Source organism: Anas platyrhynchos, chromosome 4 (genome assembly GCF_047663525.1).
Source record: "Anas platyrhynchos isolate ZD024472 breed Pekin duck chromosome 4, IASCAAS_PekinDuck_T2T, whole genome shotgun sequence".
NCBI lineage: Eukaryota > Metazoa > Chordata > Aves > Anseriformes > Anatidae > Anas > Anas platyrhynchos.
In genome coordinates, this window is record NC_092590.1 from 73,845,045 (window position 1) to 73,869,008 (window position 23,964).

General features: G+C 44.2%; 2 protein-coding genes across 2 annotated transcripts in view; one reads left to right on the plus strand and one right to left on the minus strand.

Annotated features, from left to right (window-relative positions):
• Positions 1–9,177, minus strand: part of REEP1 (receptor accessory protein 1) — a 65,826-nt gene extending 56,649 nt beyond the window's left edge. The window contains exon 1 of the mRNA XM_072037877.1: positions 9,159–9,177. Coding sequence (XP_071893978.1) covers positions 9,159–9,160 — 2 coding nt within the window. The 5' untranslated portion in view covers positions 9,161–9,177. The remainder of the gene's footprint in view (positions 1–9,158) is intronic.
• A 4,041-nt stretch (positions 9,178–13,218) lies between these two features.
• KDM3A (lysine demethylase 3A) overlaps positions 13,219–23,964 on the plus strand; it is a 29,488-nt gene continuing 18,742 nt past the window's right edge. The window contains exons 1-8 of the mRNA XM_038178761.2: positions 13,219–13,693; positions 16,262–16,417; positions 18,207–18,317; positions 19,887–19,989; positions 20,855–20,979; positions 21,297–21,369; positions 21,455–21,543; positions 23,702–23,853. Of these exons, the coding sequence (XP_038034689.1) occupies positions 13,523–13,693; positions 16,262–16,417; positions 18,207–18,317; positions 19,887–19,989; positions 20,855–20,979; positions 21,297–21,369; positions 21,455–21,543; positions 23,702–23,853 (980 nt within the window). The 5' untranslated portion in view covers positions 13,219–13,522. The remainder of the gene's footprint in view (positions 13,694–16,261; positions 16,418–18,206; positions 18,318–19,886; positions 19,990–20,854; positions 20,980–21,296; positions 21,370–21,454; positions 21,544–23,701; positions 23,854–23,964) is intronic.

Consider the following 23,964-nt stretch of genomic DNA (forward strand, 5'->3'; position numbering starts at 1 on the left):
TGCCTGTTTGACTGAAAAGCGATGTGGTCTGGCATCTGAGCTGGGAACTGCAACTGCTAAGAACCGCTCTGCACTCGCAGTGACTCACTACAAGAGCTTGGGGACAACGTGGAGACCAGCACGCTTGAATTATCATTTCACTTCAGCTAACCGAAATGAGACAGCTTGGCCCCAGATATTCTGATTTGAAACTCTACTGCAGGAAGATCAGTGAGTGGTGCTCGGTATCTCCAAGTATTAAGCTCTGAACGCCACAAGTTGTGCATCAGAAGCTTCTGAGAAGTCTGCTCTTTGTTTCCCATGCCCTCTCTTGTAGCTGACATGTTACTTACAAGAATTCTTTCCCTTGGAACATATCCATGTGTCTCAGATTAATTCATTAGTGACTGTGAGGCGTCTGCAGGCCCTCCAGCTCTGTGGAAAATGATCCCAATTTAGCATGTTTTCCATTTGGCCATTTCAGGATGAAGAAAATTCTTGGATTATGGCATTTTGTAAATCAATGAGAAAAGGACAGGAACTCATTCCTTCTGCCTGGAATTCCAATAAAGACCCTAATAAGCTACCACTGTAATTAGAGTCCCTCTGACAATCAAATTAGCCTCTTTGTCCCTTGTTACCTACTGCCATCTCTCCACCTCAGCCCAGTGATGTACAACCACCAGGTTTTCTGATCAAAGTGTAGAGCCTCCTGCTTTAGCAGGAAAGAAGAGAAGCCGCCTCCTCTGAGGGATGTGACACACACCTCCCATATTTTTATGAAGCTCCCCCCTGCCCCTGCCAAACAAGGACATGCAGATTTGACAAAGCCTACAAACAGAGGAGGACGAGCTGTTCAGATACCTTGGTTGGATGCTGGGGAATGTCAGCTCGCGATTTCCCCGTAGCAGGTTCAGATCGTGAGCATCTTCCTCTTGAGGCTTTTCTTCTTCTTGAACACAAAAGGTCTGCATGGCTGCTGGAGTGAGAAGCCGTGTGTGGCAGAGATGTTCATCCTGCTAGGAAAGGAAACTGCTAAAAGGAGAACTGCAGTAGTGACTTCTAATTATAAAATACACTGTCAAGGCTGGAAACCAGCAGCAAGACCAAGTCTATTTTGTTTTAAAATGGGACATTTGATCATTCTGAAAAAGGAAAGGGTGAATTGCTGTGACTGATGCATCCTGAGTCAAGACCAGGGGAAGGTTACTCTCTAAATTTGCAGGTGTGTGCTCTTCAGAGTGCTAAGTATCAGCTACAGAGAAGATACCAAGATATTGGGAGCTTTGGACTGATCCAGAATATCAATTCTTAGATTCTCGCACTGGAAGGATGGGATTTTTGAATTTTGTTCCTGTGCAGTGTTTAACAATGACTACAAGAGTGAATGTACCAGAGGATGACTCAGCCACGCTCCTGCCCTTAAAGCAGACACGGAGAGGCGGGAGGAAGGAAATTAAGCACGAGTGTGAACATGAGATTTGTTAAAGAGGGATGTCGAGTGAAATATGGTCAGTGCATGGCCTTGAGCTTTCACCCAGGCGCCATGCAGATGGGAATGCTAAAGATAACCAGGAGCTGTAAATAATGAGTGAAGGGGCCCCTCTCATGGGCAAAAGAGACAAGGTTTCCTCCAAGGAAACAAAGGAATGTGAGGGAGGCTATGGACAGCCCTAGTTATGCCAGGGGACAGCTAAAGGGCTGCTGCAGCCTGGTCTTAGCAGTTTCTAGAGACAGACTGTGTTCACAGACTGATGTAATAACAAAATTGAAGGCAGTGACAGAGGAAAGCAATGCGGGGTTCTTCGCCAGCCCTTGCTGATGGCCTTTAACCAAGCCGTGTGATATCGCAGGCACCGCTCTGCTCAGAGGTACCCTGCGTACAGGTGAAATTACCCAGCAATTACCAGGCTGCTGGGGTTTGTAAAATCAAGCTTCAGTAACGGTGTGCTACTTCACTGGGAGTTATAATAAAGAGCTGCTGTTGACCCTCAGGCTCAATGTAAATCCCAGCACAAACCAGGACTCCAGATTTCAATTTTGTGCAAAGAGCCCATGGGGAGGCAGAAGGGAGCTAGGTGTGCGGGCACGCCTGCCCGAGGTGCTCCCCCCGGGAGCTCCTCAGGAGTACCTGCAGGTGAGCAGCAACCTCGCTGGGAGAGCTCTAATTTCTCCAGGGCTTTTCCCATCCTCCTAGCACAGATGCTTTCTCTTCCTGTAAGCCAATGCCTCCTCCATGGGCACCTCCTTTTGTTCCTCTGGAGGTGTGCAAAGCCTCATGCCTGCTTTCTCCTCAGCTACAAGTGCAAAGAGAAACGGTGAGTGTCAGAGCACGGGGCACGTTAAAGACACTGACTCTTGTACCATAAATGTAATCATGAGTATGAAATCGCAGCACCCTAAAAGCAGCTAGATGCAGCTCTATTTAATCATAGAAACAGTAAAACGATGCCAGAGAAAATAAGTTTCTTTATATGGATGTATTATATAACTTTTTTTTTTTTTCCCCGCAGTCAGGGGATAAGAAAACTTGCAGTATCATCCTGCTTCTCTGCCATTACGTGGCAGAACAAACAAGAATTAATAGCCTTCCCTGGGATTACAAGGCTGAGCTCCAAAACTGAAAAGGAACAAAAGCAGGATCCAAACAAACAATGTAAAGGCTTCAGAAAACAAAGGGCAAATGCACCTACTGGGATAAGAGCGTCCAAGTTATCTTCCATTGGATATTTATAGAGGACCCAGTCTCTACAAACGTTTCTCCATTTTGAAGACTTGTAACAACTCGCTTTAATGCCACTCTTAATGGGACCAATTAATGGCTTCTGGACTTGTACCTGCTTACAACCAAGGTCAGAGCAAGCGGGAATAGCACGCTGAGCACTCCCAGCCTTTGGTACTGAGATGTGATAACGTCTGAACACATCTCTGAGCGACGTGTGGCTGCCCAAGGAAAGCAACAACAGTTTTCCCACACAAATTGGCCTCCAGTCCGACTGCTCAGCAAAAGGCTACAGCTGGAAATGGAAACTGGGACTCCTAAAAGTCTCTGCTTTGGTACAACAAACTACCACAAAACCAAAATAAGAGGCTTAGTTCCGGAACTCCATTTTTCTTATCAGTTTTCAGCCATGCTCCAGCTGGAACACTATGAGATGTAACCTCTTGGGCTGCTATGAGAAGCGTGTGTGAGCACAGACTCTCCCTCCCAGCTCCAATAAGAGACCCTTTAATTGCTGTGCATGCAGGTGGCGGTGTTTTCTGTACTCTCTTCTCCCTCAGACCCTGTTTCAGCCATCCTCTGTTGTCTATTTCAGCTAGGAGATTCTCCCAAGTACCACCAAAATGGAATGCAATGGACGAAAGAAAGCCAATGAATCTCTCACTGCCAACGGCAGGACTGTGAAAATCCACCTACACTCCCCAAGAAACATGCCAGCGAATCACACCGTCCTCCCAGCACTACCCTGAAAGCAGTTGGGGCACTGATAAAGGTGTTGCTGTAGCAACACGGAGCTTTCTCCGACACAGCTACACGAGTACGTCCTCGGTATCCAGGGGGTGATTTTCAATTTATGCCGAGCTCCACGCCGCTGAAGCTACACCTGACTTTGTAGAATATCTGAATAATTCAGGTTGCAAGTAGCCTCTGGAGGTCATCTGCTCCGAGCTCTAGTTCAAAGCAGGGCCAGCTTTGAAGCTACAGCACGCTGGAGAGAGCTTTGTCTCCGGCTACGATTTTATAAAGCAGCCTAGACGTGACTTTGTGAGCTGCGGCTATCACAGCAGAGAGCAGCGTGAGACAGCTTTAACCTGACAACACCTCTGCAGAACTGGTAGGGCAGGAGGAGAGCAGAAGTTTGCACTGAAGTCGTCTCCCCTGGTGGCAGCAGCGTGGCAGAGCTCGACAACCCTTTGTGTGACAAACCTCTTGCTGGCAACTGGGGCAAGGCATCGCTTTTCTGGCTGGAAAACTGGTCCTGCAGAAGTCAAGGGTGTTCCTCCTACGCGCTGCGAGGAGGAGGACTTCAGTCCTTGGTTTGGGGCTAGAGCAAACGCGCACAGTGGGCAGCTGCAGACATGAGGAGTTAATCCCTCTAATAGCCTTTGTGCATCTAACCACGGCGATCAAGTGGTATTGAGCATAATTAATATACCCACAGGGTGTGTGTTAGATTAACAGGATTACCTGCTGGCGGTAATGTCACCCTGCTTTCATTCAGTGCGTCTCTCAAGAAGGGAAGGTACTTTCTAAAAGTGGGTAAATATTTGCTAATGCCAGAGAGGAAAATGAAAGTGCAGAGGTTTGGTCACAACGCCGGTCCCGGGGTGAAGGTGGAGCAACATCCCTGTCGCACGCCCGAGCATTTGTAAGCCGTCAGATGTCACGGCCTGCTCACGAAGTCCTTGCAGTCACAGCACATTCTGGTTTCTTATGCTAACTGCGTGCTTATAAAGCAACATTTCCATTGCTAGTTAAGCTTCCATTTTCCCTACACACTTTTTGTTAACTTTGAAAGTCCACAGAAGATAAATCCGGGGAGCAAACATTCGGATTCAGATGGTCAACCTAAAAAAGGTTCCTTCCTTCACACTGCAGCACAGCTAACAAATGCTGTGCTAGGGAATGTAAGTGCTCAGAGTTCTTACACAGGATTAAATTATTTGGTATCTGTTATAGCCTGTGAGCATAAATTACTATTTTGCACTCCGTGTACAAACAATAGATGTGGTTTGAAATATTCTGATGAAAGAATGAGCTTTAATTCTTTCTCTTTTTCCCTCTTTAAAAGATCTTTTATGGCCACAACCAATTCTTGTGTCTCCTGTCTTTATTCTTCCAGTATTCGTAAGGTCATTTGTCCCACGGGAAACCTGTGAACCCTGAAAATAAACTGTACTGCTCATCAGCTCGTCAGCATCTCCCACTGACATTCATTCACAGAAGCTTTCCGTGACAATGAAAATGAATTCAGTGCCTACCTAGCTCAGGTAACAATGTCTGAACCTAAGAACAGCACCGACTCCATCCCACCTTAGGTTAGTGTCTAGCTCAGCATTTACCCTAAACGAAAGGGTGGAGGGTGAGTCAGTAATCAGAGAGCTCTGCAGAAGCTGGGGAAGATAAAACACCTCTAGGGGGTGATTTGTCCCACTTATTCCAGACACCTATTTCAGTATGAATCTCCTGCTGGAGACGCTTCCCTTCTCTCCCTACGGAGTGTGCCCAGACAACTAGATGCCTGCTGGCAGGTGAAGTTGGTTCAATGTGCAGTGTTTTGTATTGGCAGCTTGTGCCCTACATGTGGCACGCAGTGAGACATCCGATGGCTGCTACAACCAGGGGCACAACGCTCATCAGCTCCGTGGTGGGAGGCAGGGAAACCAGCACCTCCAAAATTCAAAGTCATCAGCGATCTGCTGAGTTGTGTTTTTCCAACATTGCTTTTATAAAATCCCCTTCAGCTTTATCTTCAGTCACCTAAAATATTTTCCTACTCGTTTCTGAGACAAACCCACGATCCACCTCCAGCTGTCCCTAGGCAGATACATGGGTTTTAAGCCACACCTTATTTGTGTGTCCAGGTCTGCTGGACAACAGGGAGCTGGGAGTGACTTGGAGCTGCCTCTAATATGCTCATTAGAAAACTAAAACTGTACATTTTAATCTGTGATGATTTGTGCATAGGAAATAAGAGCTAGAAGCAGCACCAGAAGCCCATGCTACAGCACAAAGTGCTCTGCAAAGGAAACTGGGAAAGGTTGTTTATGTAGGTGTTTTGGTTTGTGCTTGTTGTTGGTGGTTTTTGCTTGTTTGGTGTATATTTGTATATCATATTGTATATTTGGTGATTTTTGTGTGGTTTTGTTTGTTTGATTTTTTGAGAACTGCAGTTTAGTAATCACGCTAGTAAGGGCATTAGATATTAGGAAGCAACAAAAGTTCAATTTTGAGTTCTTAGAAGAGATTTTTAGCAGAGCTTTTTAGAAGAGATAAGGGACAAGACAGTTTACGATCTTCCTTTCAGGAGAAGACGGGATTAACAGAGTCTCTTAAAAAAACACAGATGAAATTCCTGGTTTCCCTGGAGCCAGGATTTTGCTTTGATTCTGTTGTTTTAACTTCAGGCAAAAAAAAAACTCTAGTGTTGGGAGAACAGGCATTAGTCTTTGACAACTGTGAAGAGAGCTGATTGAGGAATCTGTTAGTTTTACTGACGTGCAATTGATGCAGGGAGCTTCACAGCGAGGAGCAGGAAATTGCTGAGAGTTTCACAGCGATAAATACAGCCAAGCACATCAGAATCACCAGCTCCAGCACCGACACCCCGCTGCGCTGCAGGCTTCAGGTTGGAACCCAGCTGCTGTCCCCTAAAACTGGCCAGGGCTCCCCTCTGCCTGGCCACCGCACACGGCAGGAGAGGAAAGACCGAAAAACTCCCCAAAATTCCCAGCTGCTCCCAAGCTGCCGAGCATATTTCCAGCTCGGGCTGAGAGCAGGGGAAGGTGGAAGCTCCTTCAAAGGGACAGGGGTTCCAGCTTTTTTGTTGCTTTGACTCCATCTCTCCTCTTGCTTATGTATTATTTCTCGCATCCTCTCTTTATCTGAAACGGATGACTCAATCCCCATTTAATATTAAACATCTTGGGGGAAAAATTCTTAGCAGCTGCTTCACAATCATGCTTTTTTTTTTTTTCCTCCCTGCCATTAGGGAATGTAAACACTTATTAAAGTTTAAAAGGAAATTTGAGGATTAAAATAATGTTTAATTAGTAGCTCATCATCTTTCAGGTGCACAACACAAAGCGATTCATAAGAATTATAGATTCAGGAATGATTATTGTCATCCCCATCTCAGAGAGGAATGAAGTGAATTAAATTATCTGCCTAATAATAAACTGAGTGTTAGATTCCAGATCTGGTTCCCAGTTCTGTGCTATAGCAACTAGGTCACATTTAGAAATCTACAGTTTTAAATATTCCCAGTTCTTCTACATTCACAAGTAGCTGGGATCGTTATATTCCCCTTTCTCTCCCCCTTTTTTAAGTGATACTGAAGCTAACAGCGTTATTTTGTTAGCGTGGTAGCAGCACCACATGCGGAATTTCCAAGAAAGCTATTTCTCAGCTGACCCTTGGCATTAGAAGATCCTGTATTTTCCCACTGGAATCGGAGCTATTACACTAGTAGGTAAAAGAGCTAACGCTCTACCAAACACCCACTGCTCCAGTTCAAAGGACAGCTGGTAAGTGGCTGGATGAAAGAATTAGAGTCAAGAAGTCAGCATCCTCTGTGGGGAGCAGAAGAATTTTCAGTGCTTCAGGTAAGGTTAAAGTATAAACAACATACCCACGATGATGACTTCTCTTTTTAGTGGACATACATTCAAACCCAAGCAAAGTTCTTCTTCAAATTCCACATGCTTGTAATTTACAACAACCACTGTCTCTCTGTGTTTACTACTTTATCAAAAGTTACATCAAATTACCAAGGTCGAAAGCATCCCAAATACTTCCAACAGAACACAGATGTGGCTTTCAAAAAAACAAATTTAGCCCTACAAATGTTGTCCAAGCAGTCCTAGGAAAGTATGTAGCAGGCTCCGTCAATATTAGTAACATTTCTATCAAGTACACCAGCATTCACTGACCTAAAGCCTTGCTACACTTCCCAGGAGCCTGAGTTGCAGAAAATTCCTGTCCAAGGGCAAGGTGTAACTTTTTTGCCAAGGAAAGAAACTCGGTCACAAGAGAGTGCTGTTTACAAGAGACAGGAGGAAGCACTTTGTAACACACCTTAAGAGCCTCTCTAGCACTGGCAGGGAATGAAGCAATGGCTGGCTGGCCTTCACCGACTCCACATTGAGTTATTTCAGCAGTGAAAGAGCCTGGACATTGCTAAGAAGCAGAATATGAGTAACATGACTTGCTCTCAGCCTGTTGTGAGGCTACTGGAAGTGAAGCTAATTAACAAAGAACAATTTTCTTCATTAAATAATGTTGCTCACAGTTCATGGCATAACTTGCCTCAGCTTTCCCAGCTCGTTGCGTACACGGGTAGCGATACCACCACAACGTTCCTGCTGCATTGGTGCTCTCCAAGATTTGATCCAACTGTATGCCTCAAGGTAATACTGATTTGCATTCTTTGATTAAAAAATGTTATCCTGAACCCTTTCAATTAATAGCTGACAAGGTAGTAACACCTGTAGGGAAAGGCCCTTTTTTTTTTCCAAACAAAAGTCAAATCTGCACATAACTACTAACCACACTTCTCATGTCTAATGTTTGCTCATGGTTATTTTTGAAAGGTTGCTACTGCATCACTCTATCTATGAACAGCTGTTTAAATTTACAATTAATCTGAAAAAAAAAAAAATCCACTCCCAATCCCTGGGCATTACTTTACATCTAATTTAATAATTAAATGTTAAATTAATGGTCAATCAAAACTTAAATAGTCAATCCTAAAAGTCCTCTCACAATTCCCTGTGTCTACGGTTGTGACAGCAAACCTAAATCCTACTAACTCGTCGTTAGTGAAAGAAAAGCAAGTTACCCTCCACTGTAGAGCACGTATGGCAAAGGAAAAGAGAGAATTTAGCATCCCTTATGGGATTTTTCACTAAGTAAATAAACTCTGTGGAGCACTGCAATGTACTTTGTGCCCAAATACGTCCTTCCTTTAACTTTACACGGGGAGAAGGCATTAACCAACGTAAGGCAAATTATTTCACTTTAACTTATGGTGAAGAGAGTAGTATGGAAAAAAAAAGAGCAGAAACTAGTTCTGCTAGTCTGCAAAGCTGATCCGTGTGAGATGAGCTGAGGTAATGTGGCCGAGCCACAGAAATGAGATCATACAGGCTTTTATCTGTTCACCCAACAACTGGATTGAGCAGGAGCAGTAACCAATCTACTTATCTATTAGAGCAATAATTAAACGACATCAATTTGGGTGCTAGTGAATAACAAAGCTTCTAGTCATCTGTTATCGCTCATTCTTCAGGACTGTATTTCAAGACATGCTAAAGAAATTAAGCTGTTAAGCATCCCCCAAATCCATGTTTCTAGTTAGGTGACCAGCACTGTAGTAGTCTGACCATGTGTGCTTTCATCTTTTAGTATGTGTCCTTACACCTTCATCATTAATCATGGAAGGAGGTGAAGTACTTACATTATTTTTCTCTGCTTATCCAAGGGGGCTTGGTTGAGACCTCAGACCTTTAAATGTTGCTACTGGAGAGGTTTAAGAAAAAACAGCATCCAGAAGATCTTGCACTGACCATGAAGCATTTGTCCTCACCGCACGCAGACTTGTAGGCTGAACTTGGAAATGCAGGAAGAGGGTGTTGAAAAACCATCTGCCCTCAGTTATCAGGGAATATATCTCTGGAGAACAAAAAAAATAATGTTAGGTGCTGGCCCTACTCTGAATAAAATGCCCCTTTCTGTAAAATATTTGTGATTGATGATATCTAATACTTTTAGATAGTGGGACCCCAACTTGCAAGCACAACTATTTGAGTAGCATGTCCAGATTTTATACGCAGACAAGTAGGCTTAAATTCCTGTATACGGAAATTTTTCGGCATTGAAAGTTACAAAATTGGCTATTGAGAACTTTTACCACGTGTACTGTTAAACACAAGTCTCTTCACCCAAAGCCTCTTACCCATATTTTTTCCTAGTAAGGCTGGGAACAAGAGAAACCTGCCGTTACCTACTAAATGGTACCTGAAAGAAGGAATTTATTCAAGTGTGTTCTGCGCTTACTGTTTAAAAAGCACCTGTTTGCACAGATTACTCCTTTCTCAAATAGGAGGTAAAGGTTTACTTATTAGCATCTCAACCCAGTCAGTAGACCTGCCTGTAAAAAATATGTTAAAGACTCCGTGCAGGCTGCAGAACAGGTGGAAACGTGGAAACGTACTGCTTTGTAATTTAATCATCCTGCATATTTATAGCAAGAGTTTGTTTAGCAGATACTTTGAATAGCATTCTGCTCCTCAGATGTATATAAACCAGAGGGAGATACTTGCATCTGTGCCATTATCATAGTGATAGTCTGTTTGAAAGCCATTTCTGAGCATTTTGATATTTCTATCAGCACACAGTGTGAGTGAGTCTGCATTTATAGATATTTTTTTTCTAGTAGATATGTTTTTGTGGACATTATTATGAGTAGCGATAAAATAATCAGCTAAAAAAAAGTATTTATTTTTCTGTATTGTATGGTTAAAATCCCGTCTAAGTGGACTGGGAAATATATTCTCAAAGTATGCAACAAATTCATAGATGTTTATAGCCACAATTTAACATCTTACATCTTCTAATTCTTGACATAAAATTTCACTGGTTACCCCAAGTTTATATCTCCTAAAGGAGCTAGATACTTTTAAAAGGATATTTGGTCATTATCTAAATCCTTCAAGGGATAAAGAATCCTAGGGAAGTGAAGCAAGTAGCTAATTATCTTCCCTACTCGTAATAATAATAATAATAAAATTAACTGCCTTCAGCATCTAGCCCCGACTTTTGGATACCTCTGCTCTATCAGGATGGAAAACTTGTTTACACCCTGAATGCTTGATTTTTATTTATTTATTTATTCACTTACTTGTCCAGACCCCTCTCAACTTGTACTTTGTCTACTTTGCCATCTTCTCATCTGGTCTTTGCTGATTTTTTGACTTTATTTACATTCAGAATGTTGCTTTTTTGATCAGATGACTCTTCTCTTAGCACCCTGCCATTGGCTCATCTGTTATTTCAAAAACCTGAGTTAACTTCCAAAGTCATTCATGGACAACATCACCCCAGCTGCCATCCCATCCTTGTTCTCTTACTCTTGGCCCTCCAGGCTGGTATCCTACCCAAACCGTATCATTTTTCCAACAACCACTTCTGATGTTCACGCTACTCTTTGCACATGGGAGCTGGTTATTCACAAACCTCACATTGTTGTCTTTCAAATCCCTCCTTAAAGCTTTTCTTTATTACGGTGCCTGCAGAAAATGTTTACCCTTTGGCAACTGGTGTGCTACCAACAGTTAGATCTATTGTATCAGCTCATACCGCTTCTGTATTGCCTAACACTTCTCTTCCTGTATGTATTAATCAGCTACCCTTTGAGTCCAAGTGTTTTCCATGCATAAAAACTAAGGGCTTAAAATAAGGAGGGTATACAACGCACACTGTAGGATGTACAATACATTGTGTGCAACTGCTGTTACAATAGCAACACAAGTCATTTGGTAGTTTCAAATACAGCTCGCTTTATACAGCATCTTATTGCAAGTTCCATGTTGTAAGCCTGGTCTATATGCTAAATATTTAAATCTGAGAAGCAAACTTACCCATTCTTCCTTCTGATGGCTGTTAATGAGCATTTCTCCAGGCTGTTTGTGGTTGCTCATGCATTAGACTCATTTTCTACTATCCACTTTTGTTCGTTTATTTTCCTTGCTGAAAATGTTGCGTAACGCCAGGTTCATCTTACTGCTAGGAATCACTGAGGAAGTCTGAAAGTTACCGGGGAATTTGGGCTGCCTGATCCCCAGTATGAAGGACAGGAATTCCCTCGTCATGGTGAAAAAGGAATTTTTGAGCCATATGTGAGTGTTTGAATGTAGTAGTTAAGCATTCAGTGGAGAATCCTACAGCAAACTGGTGGGGAAAGCTTTTAGATGTAGAGAGCTGGGGGTCAGCCTCTTCTTGCAGGTAACTGTGATAGGACTGAGGGAATGGCCTCAAGTTGTGCCACGGGAGGTTCAGGTTGGAAATGAGGAGACATTTCTGTCAGAAGAAGCAGTCAGGCACTGGGACGGGTTGCCCAGGGAGGTGGTGGCGTCACCGTCCCTAGGGGTGTTCAAGGAAAGGTTGGGCCTGGTGCTTGGGGACATGGTTTGGTGGTGACAGTGGTGGTCGGGGGCTGGTTGGACCAGATGGTCTTGGAGGTCTTTTCCAACCTTAGTGATTCTGTGAAAACACTTAGCACAAGTAGCGCTACATTCTTGAGAAAATGGTGGAAGATCTGACCATGGCAGGAACATCCTACTTGTCTGCAGCAGAGCTGGTGGGCATTCGGGGCCTGGTAAGTTTCTGGTCATGGGAGGAACCAGGAGAAAACATGAGGTGAATGCCATCTGCTTTCCCTGAGCCGGATGACTCAATAACTTCTTTGCCTTGGGTACTTCATTTTTGTTCTTCTTCCTCCCACGCCATCACGTAGGAAAGTCTTGTGGTAAAAGATGAGTGGCGTGTCTTGTTAGGTTACTTCACGACACAACCAGCTTGCTCGCCGCCAGTTTCTCAGTTTAACTTCTTGGTTTCACGACCTTTGCCACAGCCTTTCACATGGCATGGAGGTCCACCATGACAGGAATGGAGGATGTGAGGTGGCAGAACCCATAAACTCTTAAATATGGCTACAAAAACCAACCCAAAAGCTCTCTATATCCTTAATACACCTCTACAAGCCCTAATTTCCCCCTTTGCACCTCCTCCTGCCGCCCAGGAGCCCCCTTTCCCCACCCCCCCCAGCCCCAAACCACCACACAAGATGGCGGCCACGAGGCGCCCCCACCCGCCCTTGGGCGGCAGCGCGCATGCGCAGGGGCGCCCGGCGGGCAGGTGGCGGCGCCCGGCGCCCTGTGCGCATGCGCAGCAGGCGTCCCGCAGCGCCCCCGCAGGTGCACCTTGCCACTGTGCACATGCGCACGAGCGCCCGCCAGGTGCCCCCTCCCCCCGTGCTATATCTGAGTACGCCGCGGATCGCACGTATAAGGGGCCGAAGCGCACCCCTCGCCCTTCCGCGGATCCTTCCGCCGCTTCCAAAAGGGGCGCTTGTGGGTTAAACCTCGCCTCCGCTGCCGCACCGATAGAAGCGGCGCGGAGCGAAACGGCCTCAACCGCGCCGCTTCTCCCTCTCGGCCCCATCCGAACCCTCCGCGGAGGCGGTTATGTGGAGGGACTCTTTGCGGAGGGATACCTCTCTCCCCACACACACACACCGAGAGACCGCTTGGGGGCGGGGCCACCCGCGGGCACCTCCCCCTCCGCACCAATCGCAGCGGGAGGCCCCGCGCCGGGCAGCCAATGGGAGCGGCGGGCGGCGCGGCGGGGGGCGGGGCTAAGGAGCGGCGGCTGAGGCGGCTGAGGGGGAGCGGCGCGATCGCGCCCGGCGCTGTGTGGAGGCCGCGGGGGGGGCGGGGAAGGGAGGGGAGGGGAGGGGGGGGGGAGGCGTCGCTGAGGCGTTCGCTGAGGGGAGGAAGCGGGCGAGGCGCGGCTGAGGGGCGCTCGGAGGGGAGCCCGGCCGCCTCCTGCCCCCCTTTGCGAGCTCCTGAGGGGGAGGCAGGAACAAAGAGGCCGCGGGGGCCTCCGCTTTGACGAGAGGGGGGGGTTCCTGACGGCTGATTGATTGATTGATTAATTAATTAATTAATTAACGAGGTGAGGGGGAGGGAGGGGGGTGTGAGGAGGGAGGCCGCTGGCTCTCCGTTGCTTCTTCGGCCTCGTCCTCCCCCTCCATGAGTTAAGATGGTGCTGAGGCTGGAGGGCAGCTGGTCGCTGCTGGTGGGCAAGCGCTTCCTCAGCCTGCTGGGCGACGACGAGGGGCCCTGGGACACGGAGCGCGTGGCCGAGTGGCCCTGGAAGGCGGGCAGGATCCGCGCCGTCTCCCACACCGACATCTCCAAGCCAGACCTCAAGGTAAGCGCCAGCTGCCCCCACAGGCCTTCGGGGAGGCCGCTCGCCTCACGGAGTCCCGCTGCGGGCTCTGAGGCACACGGGGTGTCGGACCCCACAAACACCCCCTGCTTTAGGGGCAGAGGTTGGTGGAAGGAGGAGAAAGCCAAACCCCGTGAGCCTCCCTGCCCAGCTGGCACGCCGGCTGAAGCGCCCCAAGGTGCTGGCGCTGTTGCCGGAAATGGCCCTGAACTAACTGGAGGTGGTTGTGTTCCACCAGCGCCTCAAGAACTTTTTCTCGTAGCCGATGTGCAGGAATTACCTGCTTGTGTGTTCCCCAAGTGTGGTTGGAGACCTCGCTTGTAAGCGATTTTCTCCCCTGGAGGTGCTTATGGAACCAAAATGCTCCTTTTCGGAGTGCTGGCATTTCTTTCTTCTGCTCTGAAAGGGCTGATAAGGAACAAATGCTTCTGTTGTCTGCAATCAGTGCTGCAGATGTAGCAAATCCGCGCATGGGGCTGGAGGCTCGGAGGCTCTTCTTGCATGGTGGCTGCTTCTTGATGGTGATTGCTGGTGGGCTTCTTCTGTGCCCCGTCAATTATTGCAAGCTTGGTGTAATTCGTTAACTGTGTGTTCTGGGGGGAAATTGGGAGGCTTTGACAGAAGCTTGTAAGCACCTCTTCAGAAACTGTAGCCAGGAAAGCTACCTGAAGTATTTTTAGGATATGAAGTATTTACTAAGGCCAAAACTTTGGTACAGTAACAGAATCTTGGTACTCCAGTTTGTTTCTGCAAGGGACTTGGGTGGGCTGTCCCATGACAAGTCTTCCCATTAAAATTGTTTCCTTATTTTTTTAACGGGGAGAGTTTCGTGACCTCTGATTAACCGAGGAAGCACCTTTCTGAACAAGGAAGCTCAGCTTTCCATTTATTTCTTGAACATACAAACTTTGGGAGGTGTTGTGGAGAGTCCTGAGCTGTTGGAGGCTGAGCTTCTGGTCCTGTGTGTGTACCTGGGGTGGAGCTTGCCCCACGGGGCCGTGCCCGTCCCTTACTTGCTGTGTGGAGAAGGATGTTGTTGCAGAAAACTTCTTGAGGGCTTCCTCTGGGACTAAAAGGGAGAAGGAACAGGTGCTCTGGGGGACTTCAGTGCTCCACTGAGCGCCTTGTAGTTGGTTACGGTGCTGCCAGAAGCGATTAACTTCGTGCGATCTGTGGTAAAAGCGTAGAAGAAGTGGTGAAGCAGACAATCGAGGCATAGAGAACTTCTCGTTCCAAAATACGTGCTGCCTCCTTCCCTCTGTCGCAAGGAAGAGCAATGTCTAGGACCACCCGAGATAGTGATGGATTGAAAAAAGCATCCAGAAGAGTAGAAATCCTTAATCTTTCCCGCCTTGCTTCTCATAGAACGTCAGGACCGAGCTCCAGAAATGAACGATTGCCTGTGATGTTGGCAAGCCTTTTCTCAACCGTATTTTCCTGCTTGAGCAGTGTTGATAATGCAGCCAAAACAAGCCATTCTGGTTCTGGTAGTTGTGCTGTTTGCTTATCTCTTTCACCGTTTCCGTGAACTTCAGGATGCCTCAATTCGGTTCTGCACCCGTCAGGGCTGCAGTTCCTGCCTGTGATCGTGCCACTCTTACGTGCGTGCTCTTACTTGCCTCTCCCCTCGCAGGGAAGCTGATCGCAAGGGGAAGTTTCTAAGATTCACTCAATTAAAGCTTCTCCACTTCTAGGGTAAACGAGCTAGGTGCTATATTTAGGACAGTGATATTTCCTGGGAAGGAGGAGAGATCTCTGAAGGTGTCATTCTCTACCGAGTTATTTAAATTCCTGTAGCCAGGCAAGGTTTTACTTGTGGTGGTGTTTTTTTTTTTTTCTTTCCCCAATCCTTTGATCATCTCAGTGTTGCTTATCAAAGAATGGCAATGCCACCTCAAAGAAGTTGGCCAAGAAAACATGTTTTTAGCACAGTGACAACTGCTTTCCTCTTGAAAAGTTTGTGTACGTGCTTCAGAGATTTGTGGAGATGAATATCAATTAAAAGCAGACAGGAAACAACCACACTATGTAATTTCATCTCCTTTACTGGCTTACTCTCGCTTGGGCTTCCAATAAAATAACTGAAGTTTTTCTTTGGGACTCTTATTCTGAAAATATTTCTGGAAAAACAACTCATCAAACACCCTAAATATAGTGGGAAATGCATGTGCTACTGTCCTACGCAGTCCTTTAAAGGTTGTTTTTGCTTGTTTGCTTTTTTTCCCCGACTGTAAACACTGGTGGGCCAGCTAACCCAGCGAATTCCCCTTGATCAATAAAGGGCTTTTTGAGATGGGAAGGTCATTGAGTTACGTAGCAATGGGAATGTTTTGTGTGACAGTAATGATGACGAGCCAATTAATTTTAACTACACTTAGAAATCCTAAGTCAGTCTAGGATGCTTTGGTGATCACTTAATTGTGTGACAAGAGGGCAATATTCTTGTTTTCGTTGTGTTTCTAATTAATTTTTTAGAAGAAATTGCTGTTCGTGATGTTTATCTTGTATGGGATGGAATATTAAGCTATTTACTTTCCTTCCTTTCCACAGATTTGCGTGGAATTTGATGATGAATCATGGGAAAAAAGAAGATGGATAGAGGTCTACTGCCATAAGATGAAAGCATTCCTGGTGGAGCAAAAGCTGGTGCTGGCCGAAAGAAGAACTCAAGGCAGTTCTATAACGCCTATCCAGTGGCCTGCCATGGCAAGTACACGGTTGGCCTGACTCACTTGGGCTCTGCATGGCCATCTTCTAAGCACAGGGCTTACTGCTCACTACTTTTATCTTAGGTTCTTTGTACTGTGCCTCAAGTACTGTTAATTCTTCAGTAATTCATGATGTGAGACAAAAATAATTTGAATGACTCTTACGTGATGGCTGTCTGCCACGGATCACTTGCGAGATCTAGTTTTTGTGCATATAAATACCTGAGCTACGCTTCCCAAGCCAGAAATGGAAGCTTCCTGCAACTGCCATGCATGGCTGGCAGTGCAGATCAGCTGCTGGAGGTGAACGGAGGATTTTTCTCTGCTAATGTATGCAGCCAGTGTAGTTTTACTTGGCTGCTTTGGGTATTGCTACTCCTAAGCTAGCTGTGCGTGTTAGCTGAGGTTTGTTTTAAGCAAAGCTGATCTGAACAGATACTCGCTGGATATAGAGCTAAACAGGGTGGGAGAAGAAGTGGAAAGAGGAGTCCTTAACTTTATTTCCTTCCCCTTGCAGTAATATCAATATATCTACTACTAGATTCTGCTGATATGTTCTGAAATTCTGCTTATTTCAACTTAGCTGTTGGTTCTTTACGTGCATCTGAACAGTTCACATCTGCATTTTATCCACAAGGTTTCCTTCCCTGGTGTGTTTAAAGGCTCAGTTCATGCTGTGTATGTGTTAGGTAGCTCATTGTAGGAGTGAGGTGGGATAAAACACAGTGTTGGAATTTACCTTGGCAAAGATGTTTTTCCCCCTTTCCTACCACTCAAGGGAGGAAAGAAAGGTCACAAAAGGCATGTGGGGATTTATTTATTTAAATTTTGATTACAGCAATTGATTTGAGTGTACAGGACACTATGGTACTGACAAGTAGAATGGCTTTGCAAAACTTGTAATGCCCAGTAGCTCCTGGAGTGATTGCTTTTGCTCTTACAGTGATACTGCCCCTTTCCTAGTGCTGTTGTAACTGAATTAAAAGCAGCAAAGGGGAAGAAAATCTTTCTTTGCATGACCCGTCCTTCAGAAACCCCCACACATATTCTATCAGAACAATTTTTTCCTCCTCTTCTCTTTTAAATGGGGCATAAATGGATCTTTTGCATAAGGAGGAGTTATTCTTGCTGCTTGTGATATTCCAGGCACCAAATGTGTACCCACTCAGGGCTGTTAGCTGAAGGGCTAGACAAAATTTCATGTTGTACATATTAAGAAGAGTTCAGAAGCTTCTTAAAGTCTTTGTTTCGTGGCTGTTCTTAAAGCCTTTGATTTACCTGAAGACAAGATCATTGGACTGGAGCAGTATAACTCTGAGGCTAAGTCATCATTCATGCCTAAACTAAGGCTTCAGTATGTTATCAGTGCTGTGTGAGCTTTAAGAACTCACCTGCAAGCCCTGCAGCAGCTCTTCAGTGCTTTGCTAGATATCCCTCTGCTCTACCATGAGGAGGGGTCTTCATGAACACATCCCCAGCTGGAACTCCTCACGCTAGTAAATCATTCATGTTGGGATGAGTGGTTAATGATTGTTAATGACAGCCACCTAACATCAATTCGTTACTCTTTCTAATAAATGAAATGAATTTCAAATATAATCCAGTGACTTCTTTATTAGGCTTGTATGAGAAAGTTTATTATACGCTTACGTTATTTCAAGAGTTACATGTAGATGGGAGACCTTAACAGGGAAACAGATGCAAAACTAAAATTATTGTAACTAAACGAACACGAGACATGATGAGGTCTTACTCTGCTCCTAAGAAAATGCTTATCACTTTTCTAGACGTACAAATCCTTAGTGGACAAAGCTGGTTTGGGATCAATGGTGTCGGTGCGCTATCTGGGCGAAGAGAGATGTGTTTTTCTTTCTAAAGACCTTTTGACACCCATCCAGGTAACTTTGTATAGCATCATAAACGTGACATGTAAACCTTCTTATCTTGCTGTTTAAGATATCTGTAGTTAATGTGTTCTAAATGCAAGGCTTTAAACGGGTAAAAACTTGGAGTAGGTGTGTATTGCCACAACTCATAAATGTCAATTCTGGGTGTGGTGTGTGTCCAGGTCATATAGCACAGCTGGATGAGGGAGTGTAGCAGGAGAGAGATTCAGCTCAGGTGGCAGCAGTTGCATTGTGTTGATGGCAGGGGAAAATCTGGAACGTTTCCCTTTTGTGACCGTGGCTGTGAAAGGAATTGCAGAGATGTCTGGAATAAATCTTGCTGCTCAATGGAAACACATGACTTCTAATCTGAAACAATTGTGGAAGTGGGCAGGATGTAAACGAGGTGGTTGAATTATAATGTCTTTGTTGAGCACCAGGAGGAAAATTTGTTAGTGAAAATTAGGCAGAGGCAGGCTGAAACAATTGCCCTGCGTGGCTGACTGGTCAGGCGTTACGAGGAATAGGATCTGCTGCTGGGAAAGGATTTAACTTTTCTAGAAAAGACCCTTGAAACCCTGAATGAAATTAGTAGAAAGTAGAAATTAGTCCCACGGAGAGCCCACTAGTAGTGCCACCATTAATGTTCTACTACTTTAACTTGTCACCAGTCAGCAAGTAGACCACTTATTCTGAGGAACTAACAAAAAAACAGTCTTAAAACTAGATGCAAGTTGCAGATTGTCAGCTTGCCTGCGTTGGCTCAAAAAGCAAGTAAAGATTTCTTTATATGGAAGCCTCATCTCAATATTGCAATGGAGAAAGCTAATTTTCTGGCATCTTGAATAACAGTTCTCTCACTGCTGGCTCTCGAGCCTTCTGCTTCTTACAAATACCAGAGCAGTGCTTTGGATATTAAAAAAAAAAAAGTCATTTTTTTCTTACTGGTGCTCTGAGCCATTGTTAAAAACTTGCTCTCAACTTCCGATTTAGGAATGCTGAATGTTGTTGAGGAGCTTATTTTAGTTAAAAATAGAAGAGGGGATGTAAATACATGGTGCTGAATAATTATGAACAATTTAGATGTAGCTGCCTCTGTTTTCATTCATATGAACGTTTTATAATGTATAATGGTGTCTTGACATGCACTGGATCCAGGCACTATTGTTATAAAATAAATAGAAACAAAACTCAAACTATCTGCATTTACAGCTCTTTGGGACTATTATAAAATCTGTATCCGCTAGTTCTAAGAACCTAATCCTAAATTAGTTTGGTTAAACTTAGTTCTCATTAGTGATGTAGTAAAACCAAGCCAGATTTTGTTCTTTAGAGCCATGTTAAAGTAGATCTGGAGAGCTCCCTCCAGGCTGGCTTGTTGGTCATTGTCCCAGGTTAGTGGTAAGGAAGTGATGTCTGGGTTAATAAATATGATATGCTGGGAACTGAAGGAACACAGAATAATGAGAAACTTGTTGGGCTTGTATGAATTGCTGCTATCTTGTTTCTAAATACTCATGCCTCTTTGTTAATCAGAAGCTTTATCCTTAATGCCAACTTCTATATTTTGCTTCTAAATAGGATGTGGACAGTTCCAGGCTTCATCTTAAGGACGATCAAAATGTTAATGAGGAAATTCAGGCTTTGGTGAAGAAACACTTAGATGAAACACGCTTGGTACAAGGTATAAGCATGCTCTGTAGCAGAAAATTTCATCAATAAATACCGAAAAAAAAAAAGGGAAATCTTTGCGCTGATGGTGTTAATTATAATAATCCATTCTAGGAATGAAAGCTTTTTTATAGAAGAAAATATACTGATTCTGCTTTTGCAGCAATGACTGGAAAATGTGAGGAATTGTGGGGAATTCAATGTTAAGTCCTTCTGTTGTAAGAGCGAGTGCACAACTTAGATGTGTATAGGTGTCCTGACTCTTGTGAAACACGTTTGTTAACAAACATGTAGCAATTCTCACTGAAATTACCGGGAGTTACTCGCTGTCTTCAAGTAGTGTTTTTTTAAACTTCCAAAGTTTTACACAAAGGCTGCTAATTAGTCAAATTGAAATTGTTGTCTTTAGATTTGCTGGCCTCAAATTCTTGCTTACTGGTAGATACAAGCATCTTTGTTAGTCATGTTTGCTTATGCAAGAAACATCTTGCTTTTGTGGAAAGGAAAATATTACGGCTTAGAGTTGTCATCCCTGATACTGGAAAGGGGAAAATTCCCCATCTAATCAGAGAATCTCTGCTTCCTTGTCCATTGATCTGTCTTACTGTCTGAAATTTGGAGGTCAGCCTGGCTTCTGCTGCATGTCTGAACATCCAGGAAGCTTAATTGAACTATTTGAGAGAAGCAGATAGCTGGAACGTAGATTATCATGCTTTTATTTTCCTCCCTCAGCTATGTGGAAGTTGTCTCAAGGTTCTCAGTTTGTTTTATGTACTCATCTTGCATCCAGTACTGTTGGCAAATTCACATTGATACCTGGATAACGTGATGGTCTTCATGCACCCTTTTTCTGAAGCATTTTTCTTTCATTTTTTAAGGTGGAAAAAATATCATTGGTTCAAAAATTAGAATTTATAGCCTGGATCCATCTACCCAGTGGTTCACAGCAGTCGTTGTGAATGGTAATCCAGCTACACGGACTCTAGAAGTCAACTGTCAGGAGGTAGGAACCAGCTGGGGTGGGCTTACAAACGGAGGTGGGGGAACAGCTGGGGTCTTCTATTTGTATCCCCACCAGCACCATTTATAATTCTGTCCTTTACGTTTTAAGCTAGGAGGAAGTAGGGATCAGTGTGGTGCAGTGCAATCTGTTACCCCAAAGTGTTTCTGTATTACTTCGTGCTGCTGGTAGAACTGTCAAATAACAAATGTCAAGTATCTAAGCATAGTCTATACCACAACACCTAAGATAAATACATTCAGACTGTAACTTCCACCTCTAACTGACTCCTCTGTTGTTTTTCTTCGTTCCTTTCCAAGATTCCAGCTTTAAAAACACTCGATCCAGAGTTAATTCATGTTGAAATCATATATGACAATAATGGAAAATGTGGTAAGAGCTGTTATTGTTTGTACTTCAGATACCAAGTCAGAAATTTGTGCTAAAATGGACTAATCTGGATCACTTTCCATTCCAGATAAATCTAAAAAAATTGGGGGCGTGAAAAGGAAATCCACAGAGAATAGTGGAAGCGTTGATGCTAAACACACAAAATCTTCTCCCGAGGTAATGCCTTACTGCGTGACGTGTGTCTGTGTTATGTAACTTAGTCATGTCACTTCTCAGAATGGCCTTAAATAAGGATTAGGTATAAAAGTGGAATAATGAACCTAATCCCTGGGAGGATACGTTGTGTTCACTGAAACTTGTCTAGGCATGGGTAGAAACATCTCGCCTTGCAGTAATCAGAGAAAAAGTTACTAAACCTTGAAGGTCAGGTTTTCATTTTCTGAATTGTTTTCTGCCCCCTCCTTGCGCTCAGGCGTCAGCCTGCCTAGTCATGTATTTTGCAGTGCAATTAAGCACAAGGCACTTCTCAGGTGCGTAGCCTTTGCTTTTTGCCTTCATTCTCTAACTACTTAGCTCTGTACTTAAGCCCCAAAACTCTAGCAACACTTGCATGCTTTGAGGATCCAAGCTACACAGATAAAGGTCTGAAAGAATGTTGTCAGTACAAAAAGGGAACATGGGTACCTGCATGCCAATATTTATTTCTTTTCTGAGTGACTTGGGAGGTTTCCATCCTAAGAAAGCTCCCTGAAAGGCCAGGAGAAGATCTGAGTAACTTTATCTAGAAATGAAAATGTCAAATACTGGCTTGACTAAAGAGCAGTACTTCAGACTTACCCTATACTTTTGCCCTGGTGCTTCAAAAATCACACTTTAGGTGGAGCTAGCCTTACGGAAGCTCTTTGGTGGTGGTAGTAGGGGATGTTTTATTTGTGTTTTTGTTTTGTGTTTTTGATTATTGGTTTCTGTGCTGAGTCAGTATGTAGATCTAGTTACAGTCTGGATATCATTATTAGAGATCTTTAACAGCTTCACAAGGATGCAGCAGGGAGGTAGCAAGTACAAGATAAGATTCCTCAGCGACAAGAGTGATCCGTCTAGTATTTACTGAGGAGGAAGAGTGTTTGTGCCACAAATCAGCATGAAGTAGCTCACGCACCGCAATCATACTCTGCTTGTGTTGTTGCTATAGCTCATGCTTGAGTACCTTTAGTGTCTTTCAGGCACTCAATTTGCCATTCTTGAGCTTTCTGCACATTCAGCCATTGAGCCACTCGCTCAATGCATACAAAGCCAGTCTTTATTTCATATTCCAAATGTACTACAGCAGAGTTACCACGATCTGAATTCATGGCTTGTTTTTCCTTAAAGCGGTGCTGCTGTTTATTTAGTTCTGGTTTTCTGGTCTGCCTTCCTTCTAAGGACTGGATCTTTTATCACTTTTTTTACTCTTTGGGAAATGTCTTGTACGCATTTTGAGAAAATAGTTGCAAGTAAGTGTACTTGGATAAGGAAAATAAGCTCTATTTCTTTGATTTTGGCAGAGTGAATGTGTTGGATTGCTAAGCTGAAGCTATAACTTGTTTTTTAAACTCACTGTGTGATAGCGCTCTGACTTGTAATGTGGAGTTAATAAACCCCAAGGTTTTTCTGAGAGCTTGCCTTGATGTCTGACAGCTGTGTTGTACAAAGCAGAAAGGAAATATTTTAGAGTTGATGTTAATGAGCCTGGTGTAAGTTGCAGCAGTAAGTTGAGCATGTGGGAGTGGGCTATGGGTTTTGAGAGCTGAGGAGGGAGTCTCATGGAAAACAACTGTTTCTAAGGACTCCTAATTCGATAGGCCTGTTGTATTCCTAAAAGAACTGTAGCTTTATAAAGCTGGTTACTTAATCAGCACAAGATTTCTTCGCTTGACACTGTAGAATCCTGGTGCAAAGACTTTCTCACTGCAGGGAAGTTCACATACAGATTTTTGGTAAACTCTTAACTTCACAGTTCTAATTTTCCCTGGGATTTTCAGAAGAGCTCTGAAAGCTGTTTCTGATTACTGTAACCAACTTTGAAAGATCTTTGCACTGGTGGTAACAAGGAAGAGCAGAGCTTTCTATCTTCCTTTCCACCTTAATGTCACATGCACCACTTGAAGTCTATGGTGGTAACTGGGAGGAGGGAGGAACAAATTCACAGGAACAGTGTTTCTTGGAAGCTATAATGTTTAAAAGGGCTTCACATCTTTTGAACTGAGTGAGGAATGGTCTTCAAGCTTTTAAACAATCACTAATATATTTTTATTTTTAAGCTTAACCTTGTAAAGCAGTATTTGTTTTGGTGGTGGCGTTTTAAGTATTTTAACTGTTAAAATCTTTCTTGCAGGTTTCTCAGAGTCAGGGACCTGTGCGGTCAGTACCAACGGTGTTTGGTGAAGCATTGCTAGGATGTACTCCTGCTAATAAAGACCAAAGGCATCAAGGCTTGCCCCTGCCAGCTAACTCTCCTCCCAACCTTGGTGCAGAAACTCCTCAGGGGTAAGGAATCAGTTTATGGTTGCATGGACTACTCTCCTCCAAAAATAATTCAAGTTCTTAGAGTAAACTCAGAAGTAATTTTTACGGAACTGTAGTAACTCAAGTCTTCTG